General features: G+C 41.8%; 1 protein-coding gene across 1 annotated transcript; it reads left to right on the top strand.

The window, feature by feature from the left end:
• The first annotated feature begins 1244 nt into the window (after positions 1 to 1244).
• Positions 1245 to 6875, top strand: LOC131475285 (uncharacterized). Its single transcript, XM_058653257.1, has 6 exons — positions 1245 to 1266; positions 2281 to 2580; positions 3651 to 3947; positions 4500 to 4820; positions 5194 to 5340; positions 6553 to 6875. Exons 1-6 carry the CDS (start codon positions 1245 to 1247, stop codon positions 6786 to 6788), a joined length of 1323 nt encoding a protein of 440 aa, XP_058509240.1. The 3' UTR covers positions 6789 to 6875.
• Positions 6876 to 9704: the final 2829 nt, after the last annotated feature.

The following is a 9704-nucleotide window of genomic DNA, read 5'->3' as shown; positions in this document are numbered from 1 at the left end:
AATGTGGTTATATGAGTTACAAAAAGCTCTCAGAATTATATTATATATTATATGCTTTATCTCACAGTCAGGCAGGGACAGTGGAGCCGTCGCTCTTCTGCTGCCTTGGTTGATAACTTTGCTCACTTAGATGAAACTGAATAAAGGATTTCAAACACCAAAGTTACAAAATAGCACATTTGAAGTTACCAGTGGAGGCAGCAGTTGATCTCTGTGTGTCGTGAGTTAAAATTGCCGATTTTCTCTATGGACTTTGGTGTTCAAAGTAACACAAACTTGAGTTTCCAGGCAAGATTTAGTCGCTGACTGAGTTCACTTTGTAGCCTCTCTGATAGTCAAAAGGTACATTTGTGGCATTTTGTCCTTTAGTGAGGGAACATTCTGTAAATGTGTGCATTCAGGTACACAAATGTTGTTTTTGCCTATTTTGGAGTCTGTGTCTGTGTGAACAGGAACTGCTGGGGTCGAGTGGGTATACACTATTTTATTATTTGGTACACACAGCCACAGGTGCTACATCCACAGTCGGCCCAAGGCATAAATGAAATAAGCAGCAAAAGAGAGCGTGTGCAGAAAAAACTCATATGTAAATAGTGTTTATCTGACGTTATTTAGTTTCATCTTGCAGTGGAAGATTGAACATTTACTGCACATTATTTGAAGTGCTGTAATAACCTGGTTTACGTGTTTACTTCCAGTTCACGATCAGCATACTTAGTGCTTCACTTTGAATATGACCAGGCTGGGACGGCACTGGCTGCAACATTAGTAACAGTGAAACCAAGAAAACGAGAAGAATGGAACAAGGAAGTAAAACTGGGCACAAAGATCAAATATCTGTATTTATAGAATAAAATATAAATGTTGGTTTCTACAGGGAAACAAAACTGACGTTTGGACCAACTTATCATGTCACTCTCCTCTTATTTCTCTACACAACAACGACAACAACGTCTGATACGGCTCAAAATCACTGGATCACAGATAAAGACGTAGACTCTGATCCAAAAATCCTATTTATCGCATACTTCCCAAACCATTTTAGCTGAGTCATGTTTGGACTGTTGATTTCTTCTTTTTGAGAGAACAATATCTGTCACACAGTTGGAGAATTACGTCTGTGAAATGACTCAGCACAAACGTGTCGTCAACAGATTCATACGTTCATAAATGGTCCAACTGTAACAAAGAATGAAAGATGGCAGAAACCGTGTGTTTTCTCTCTTCCAGTGTCGTTGCTCCTGATGTCGTCCTTCTGTGCTGCAGGTCAGTCCACTCTCCACACGTGTGATAGAACTGTCCATGGAGCATATACTCTTTCTGCCATCTTGATATTCTTTACTTGTGATCCTGCCAATTCCCCCACTGCAGGACTAATAAGGGATTCTCTTATTTTAACTTCAGCTAAAATGTGACCTGTCACGTGTTGATTCTGACTTTCAAATCAGATGTGTGTCACTTATGTGGTTCTAGAGTACGGCTATTTGCCTATTGACCTTATTTTTGGCATAAACATAAACAGTAAGTAGATACCATGTCCCGCCCCCTTCTAACACTAAACTATAAAGTATTATGAAGTAGTTGTCAATCAAACAGCAGCGACGACGACAACTGCTCAAAAACAGACTAGTTTCACAAAGAATGAATTAATGACACATTATATTTATTTAATGTTGTATTTATTTATTTGATTTTGGCACTTTCAGTCCTCCATAGACAGAGCCTTAGAAATGATTATTCTGGGCCGTAATAATTGATTGGACAGATAAGTGATAAGTGTCAGCATCTTGTGAGAAGTGTGATACGCAAATAAAAGCGCCAGAACTTAAAATAGCAATATTAAAAAAGTGTCGTACTGGGACAGAACACTGCTTTTCATTTAATATATAATTATATAAAAGGGGACTTAACTGAAAAAGACTAAAGACTCATTTAAATTCGCAATAATTCTCATTTCTGTTGCATCAAATACAAATAATATAATTAGAATGGAGGATTTTTTTTCCTTTTTTCTTCTTCCTCTCTCAGATGAGCCGCATATTTCATCTGACGCAACCCTCCCATGATCTGGGCTTGGGACCTGCATTAAAAGTACACTGGTTGTGATTGGGGGTGATTCGGCAACCCTCCACGTAACAAGCCCAATTTCCCATCCGCTTGACCACAAGAAAAGATTTTTGTTACTTGAATCTCAACTTAATCTATTGCATGTTGTCAATAAAACACTCCTAAGAAAGATGAAGAAAACACTTAAAACTCTAATACTGTATTATGTTTCAGAGAGCGTTAGAAGGCCCATCATCTCCTTGACACCAGCTGGTGAGATCACCTGGGGCCAGAAAGTCCGCTTCACTTGTTCATCTTCACCTGAGAAGTTTGTAAGCGCCGTCTTCATGACGACCTCCAGCTCAACCACTTGGAAAAAAGTAGCACAGCTATCATCACGCGGCTCAGTTGTTGCTACTCTCACCTTCTCTCAAGTGACCTTTGACAATGACGGATTGTACCAGTGTCAATTCAGAGATAGTTCTGGGTCTTCACAGTCTCTGTTAAGTGGCTCTGTCAGACTCTCTGTCAAAGGTAAAGACACAAATACACTTCCAGGTCCTATTTTCATCCTTCATTTTGATAAATCTCAGCATTCCTCTTAAGGTCATGTTTTTTATTTATTTCTTGTTTCCTGTTTTATTGTGAAACTTAGCTCTCCTCTCGTTTCACTTCCTGCCCTGTGTGTTTTCCCTGCAGACTTGATTGTCTGCTCCGCCCTCATTAGATTCACCTGTGCCTCGTCCACCTGCTGTGTCAGTTTGTCGTTGTACTGCATCGTGATCTGTTTTCCCAGTTTTGTGGCGTACCAGTATTAACACGCTTTTGTCCTATGACTGAGTTGAGTTTTGTCTCATCTCACAGGTAATAGATTATAGTAGTCCTAATCATTCTTTACTTGTTGCTGTTGTGTTTTCATCAGTGTGGGTTTATCTGTAAGTTTGTCCTGTCTGTTTGTGATGAGCAGGTGATCATCCAAGGATGTGACCATTCAGTTTAGTAAAGAATCTACCCACTGCTCATCGAAACGCTTAGAGCAGCTGCCCTGAGTGTGGTCAGTGGTCAGTGGTCCAAACACCCTAACCTGAGTCCTTTTCTTGGTCCTAACCTTAACATCAGTCCTAAACCTAACCGAATAGTCTGACTTTTATTTCACTGCTCTGAGCATCCAAATATGCTGCCAGTAGTTTACATAGAAGTCAATTAAAAGCCCAGAGCACGAAGGCTACCTTTAATGTCTGTAGGGTAAGCCTGAGAGATATGACAGCGTGGCGGTGTGCAACGCTCTCTGGATGAGAACAGGTTGCAAGTTTTCATGAAATAATGGGCAAAACTGTAAAAAAAACATCACAGAACTCATCATATTTGGAATGTGTATGCAGGATCAGGCGGATTCATCCAGAACTGATCCAGATTTAGGGATTTGTAGTGTAGAGGTGTAGATGTGTGTGTCTCAGCAACAGCTCAACAGATCACAGTGATGTATGTCATGCTTGTGTGAGATGCTAATAGCTATAAGAAGGTTCATGTGGTTCATGTGTGGAAGTGTTGCAGCCTTGGCCGAGGTCTGTGCTCCCTAAGTGCTCTTGTTGTTGTTGTTTCAGTGAACCTCCCAAAGCCCAGCATCTCTGCAGATGTTCACAGTGACGTTATCTGGGGCAACGATGTCGTCATCACCTGTTCCATCTCAACTCGGCATTTTGATGGTACATTCACTCTGATGAAGACCTCAGACTCTTCCTCCACTCAGAGCCAAAAGACAAGCTCCAGCTCTGCAACCTTCAACATCCGTCACGTGGACTTTGACGATGAGGGATCATACCGGTGCCAGTATCAGACCTCAAGTTCAAGTCAGGACTTTTACTCTCCCAAAAGTGACCCCATCACTTTCTCTGTTATTGGTAAGACAAAAACACTGCGTCACGATGTTGGCGCCTCGATTTGTTTAAATGATCAAAGTAAATATATTACAAAAAATCCCAAAAGATAATACTGATGCGAGACGGTGCTGTTTGGATTGTCCAAGTTTGCTTTATTATAATAAATAAATAATATTTCTGTTGCATAACATCAAAGAGAGACATTATTTATTCATCTAATATTTGGGCCAATATTGGACGAGAACTTGAAACATTTTCCTTCAACATGGATGGAATGTTTACTGCAGAGTCACGGTTACCACTCAGTACATTTACATGTCATCATACATTAAATGATTGCGTTAGTCTGACTAAAACTGCCCTTTTAACATATATTATATATCCAGTACTGTGTATGTATGTATGTTTACATACATACATACATACATATACATGCAATGCTCTGGGCTAATGATGTTAGCTCTGGGCTAAATGCTTTCCTCTACTGATGAATAATAATGTATCTCATTTCTATGAAGTTTCCAACAAGACAGACTATTGAAGTAAACTAAATTGGGTTTTTGTTGTAAATAGTTCCACTGCAGCAGCCTGAAATCACCCTGTCGTCCCCTGGCGGAGCGTTGCAGTGGAGTCCAGGAGCTGTAGAGGTCACCTGGGGTCACAGCTTTGTCCTCACCTGCTCAGTTCCCTCCCACTACCCCGGAGGCCTTTTCACTCTCAGCTTCTCTGGTTCCACCGCCAATGACACCAAACCTGCAGTCAACCAATCCGCGTCCTTTGAGTTCCCCACCGCCAACTATGATCACCACGGCAACTACAGCTGTGTGTATGAAGTCACGCTGTCCTCAAGGAAGTTCACTTCAGCGGAGACGTGGATTAGTGTCGTCATTGAACGTACGTACTGTAGCATATTGTACGTTAGTCCAGTTCTGCTTCTCTTATCAGTCTACACAGACCTCCTTGTCTGCCTTTTTCCGCTGTGGTGAAATGTGGAAACTTGGTGTGAGGGATTTCTGTTATTTTGTTATTTCCTGAATCTGTTTCCAGTGCACTCTTTGATGTTCATCTTTTATCAGTAGATCAGCTTCTCCACCTCCCTCAAGGGTACAGACCTTTATGGGATGTTATGTCTTTTTTTAATACACAAATGGAAACTGTGTATTAAACACACTGATTGTAACCCAATATGCAAAAATGTCCCAACTTCTATGCACCAAATGAAGACAAAAATATAACAAAACAACAACTGTTGATGTTTCCTCTCCAGTGCCTTTGTGGATGCTGGTGTCCTCAGTGTCTGCTGGGGTTGTTCTGCTGCTGCTGCTGCTGCTGCTGCTGGTCCCGCTGGTGATCGTCCTGGTACGTAAGAGACGACGAGTCGTGACACAACAAGGTGTCCCCTCCTTAACTCCAAGTAAGTGCTCACCTGGACACACAGGTTGTTGCCTGTTTTCAGTGCACACATGTTCAGACCACTTTTTATAATACTGATATTATTACATTACATTTACATCATTTAGCAGACGCTTTTATCCAAAGCGACTTACAATGGAATTGAGTACAATCAGCCAGGGGTGGAGTCAAACTTTCGCATACAGGGTGCCGGTCTTAACCACTGAGCCACTCCACTGTATCACTAAGTTGAGTATTAACTGATACCGATATTGGTCCCAGATTTTGGAACTGTGCGCAAAGAGCAGCGGAATTGTGCGTCAGTGAACCATAGCGTGTTCCAAACTGCGTATGGTTGACGTCAAAAACCGGACTTTTAATCCGGAATGGGCCGAGGCGTTCATGTTCATCCTTCCCTTCGGAAGTTTGAAACTGCTGTGTCTCATCTGCTCTGTGACGGTGACAGTGGTTAAAAGTGGGAACATGAAACGCCTACAAAACCAAGCTTAAAAATACATTTAATAAAAGTTACCCACTAAATTCAGCAGACAAAACTGATAGACTCCAAAAAATAAATAATGTTTAAATGGCATTGAATTACAGCTTTCTTCATTTGATTTCACAATGACAATGCTACTTCAATATAAATGAGTTGTTATGTAGAACTCAATTATAATGCATCTCAAACATGATGCTGCTGCAGACCCGTGCATGAGGACATTTTCTCTATCCAGACCTCCTTAAATCATAATTGACTACCCCTATCAGCGCTAACCGATTAGCATAGCCTTTAGCTACCGAAGTTTGGAGCAAACTTTAGATTTTACAAATCAGGACAGTGCTCAGTATTTTTCATTTTGTCAAATGGATCAACTGAAAGTTCGATTGAAGTAAGAGATAAAAAAAATTAATAACCACTGTAACATTATACACTGAGATTGTTGTTTTGTTCTTCCTCGCTCTCTTTCTGCTAACGTCACATCTGTGATGCATGGGGAAGCAGGGATGAAGAGTTTAAAAAGGTCCTCGCATATTCATTCATGCTTTAGAAACCGATTACCAGGCCCATTGCCACTTTCTTGCATAGGTTTGATTGTATGTGGGGCCCCCGCAGGTCCCCTTTGTCGGGGCCCACGAAATGCTTCAAAATGCCACTGATCCAAGTTTCACAGTGCACAAGCTACTTTCTCCACAGCTGCTTCTCATGTTAATGACAGACTCTGTTGTCTTCCAGTGACTGTTGGGAATCACTACGAGGACTCTGACAGCGATGAGGAGCCCAACTATATAAACTTTTACCCAACACAGGGCAAGAACATGCAGAAGGCGCAAACATGTGGAATGTTGGATGAAGAAAACGAGTTCGATGATGATGATGATGATGATGATGATGATGATGATGATGAAGACTATGTAAACGTAAACCAGCCCTTTGCTGAAGAACAAATGGATATCTATGAAAACTTTTGATCCAGAAGTATTTCTCTTTTTTTAATACAGAAACAGAGCATTTATATCTTCAAAGATGAACTGATTAGTCTAGACTTCCACCTGATGTTGCACATATGGAATAAGTTCAGATTATAAAGATCGATTATAAACAATCAAACAAAACTACATTAATCGCAAAAACAGACCTGTGCATGAATGCTGTATGAATGACAAACTGAGTAAAGCAGCTCATCAAGACTAGAAATGTGACGTCCATTTTATATCAGAAAATTACTTTTTACCATCATGTGAAAAACATCAGCAGTTTCTCTCTCAGGTCAACACTGACATTTAAGTCCTGCTTTTATTACTTCATGACTTGATTACTGTTATGCAGAATATACATGAACCCCACAGTGCCCTCACGTTGTCTTTAATTATTCCCAAAATCACCTTCCTCTATTATTATGGTCCCAATGTCTTAATGCTACAAGTGCTGCTTTGAAGTTTTGATCTCTACACAGAAGCGATGGAGATGATGAGCTGACTTAGGAACATCAAGCAAGTCCAGTTGCCTTTGTTTAGTCCTCTGTCCTTTGGAAATGTCTTCACCTGGAGACTCTTCATCACAGTCTAAATAATGCACTTGAGTGTCACTAACCTTTATTTTAACTCCCCTTGTCATGAGTTGTGCCAAAAACCATTCTTTATAAGTTGTCATTTTGTGTCGGCGATAAATGAGAAAGTGAAATCATAATCATATTTGTTGTGTGGGGAGACGAGCTGGACACAGAGCGAGAGCATGGACAAAATGCAGCAGAGACACAGCTGGTGTGAACACACGCGTGACCAAGAGACACAGCACAGCAGCAATGCACATGCCACATGCCACCCTCACCCTCACCCTACAACAGGTTGTCTCTTGGCTTTAATAGGCAGCTGCTGGTCAGTCTTACTGTGGCCGGACATTATACATTCCCTAGACCCTTACCCTGACCTTAACCATCCCAACTAAATACCTAACCCTGACCCTTAACCTAACCCAAACCTCATTTTAACCCCAACCAAAAACCCTTTAAAGTCGTGAAGGCGAGACAAAATGTCCCCACTTTCTCAAAAATGTCCTCACTCCCAATGGTTTGTTTTTGGTCCTCACAGAGATATACATACATACACTCACACACAGTCTGGTTTCCATGCTTCAAAGGACGTTGACTTAAGCCCCTTTTCCACTATGGTCCCAGCTCGCCTCGCCACGGCACGGCACGGTTTAGGTTGGTTTTCCGCTACAAAAATAGTACCTACTCAATGTGGGCGGAGTCATCTCTTCCCGGCTGCATGAAACTACCGTGACTTTGTTTTACACGCGACACACACACACACACACACACACACACACACACACACACACACACACACACACACACACACGAGTGACTAGTGACTTGTAAAGCAGTTGTTTTCACACAGACTCCAGTACAGCGGCAGGGTTTGTAATGCTGCTCACTGCTCGCGATCAGCAGTGCTGTTGCTAAATACACCAGACTCCTCTGTTAAATATTGAGATTTAAGACATTTCCCTGGTAATTGTTGGAGATTAACCAACATTTTCAGGATGATTGAGTCATTTTAACTGATCTACAGTTCGGCATTGTTCGGCTTGATTCTTTTGTCCGACGTCTCTTCCTGTGACGGCACTCTGACCAATCAGTGGCCGGCATTCTGGCGCGTCGCACATATTATCGCCTCAGCTTGCTTTGAACCTCGCCAGAGCACATTACTTAATTCGAGACATACTCTAAGCTTAACCATAACTACTGCTGACCTAGCACTAACACTAACCTAACCTTAACCTGAGGCTTATTCTAACCCTAACCCTAAAACCAGGTCTTAACACCCAAAAAGCCCTTTAAAGATGTAAGGACCAGACAAAAAGTTTGCACGGTCCTCACAAAGATACACATACAAGGACACACATGCATTCTGGACATTACATTGACTTGGTCACTGGCCTCCCCATATAAAAAAAACATATGAAAAAACCCATTTTTTTTAAGTCCCCATAATGTGCCTGTGTAAACAGGTCCTCACAACATCAGTAATACCTGGAGTACACACACACACACAGGCTTACACACGCTGAGCCTCTCGGCCACGCCCATCTCATGAATAATGCATCACCTCCCGTCGACAGGAGGAGACTCGTGCCACCGGAGCTGCTCAGACGTCAGCTCGTGCTCAGCGGAGGGCGGACAACCATGGTCACAATAACACCAGCGTCCGTGCGTGGATGCGGAGATGCTGATATCCGGTAATGAAGGGGGCGAAAAACTGGGAAGAGCCGCCTCAAGAACAACGACACCGTTTGCCTGTTGTGTACCGGGGATTTACCGAGGAGTAACGGAGGGTTTGGACGTTAACGCGACCCGAAACCACCTATTATCTGCCGGTGTGACGTTTGAACCAGCGCCGGTGATTTAGAGACGACAAACGGTCAAGGTAGGGCCCCCCCCCCCCCGCGTGTCTCGTGATTTTATCTGTGTTTGTATGTGCGCGTGTGTGGGACTGTGTGTGTGTGTGTGTGTGTGAGAACGAGGAGATAGATATTGTAGTAAGATGGCTGGTTTGTGTGTGTGTGTGCGTGCGTGCGCGCGCGCACACTCACATCTCCTATCAGCAAATACAAAATATTGTAACAAAATAAATCGAATAGTGATATTAATGATAATTAAATAATATTTTCCATAATAATATTGTTTTTTTTAATAGTAACTGTAACGTGGCTTAATCTATAATCATCTACAACAGAGGATCATCTTTAAATGTTTTATTTAATATTCCACGGACCCTCCTCATGTGTGAATCATTTTATGATTATCTGTGTGATTAGAAAGTAATTTATGCACAATATCATGATTAAAAATATAAAATAAATTGACTTTGTGCTGTACCCTG

Source organism: Solea solea, chromosome 16 (genome assembly GCF_958295425.1).
Source record: "Solea solea chromosome 16, fSolSol10.1, whole genome shotgun sequence".
NCBI classification, from domain to species: domain Eukaryota; kingdom Metazoa; phylum Chordata; class Actinopteri; order Pleuronectiformes; family Soleidae; genus Solea; species Solea solea.
Note: the sequence above shows the minus strand (reverse complement) of the source record. Positions and strands in the feature narration are given on the sequence as shown.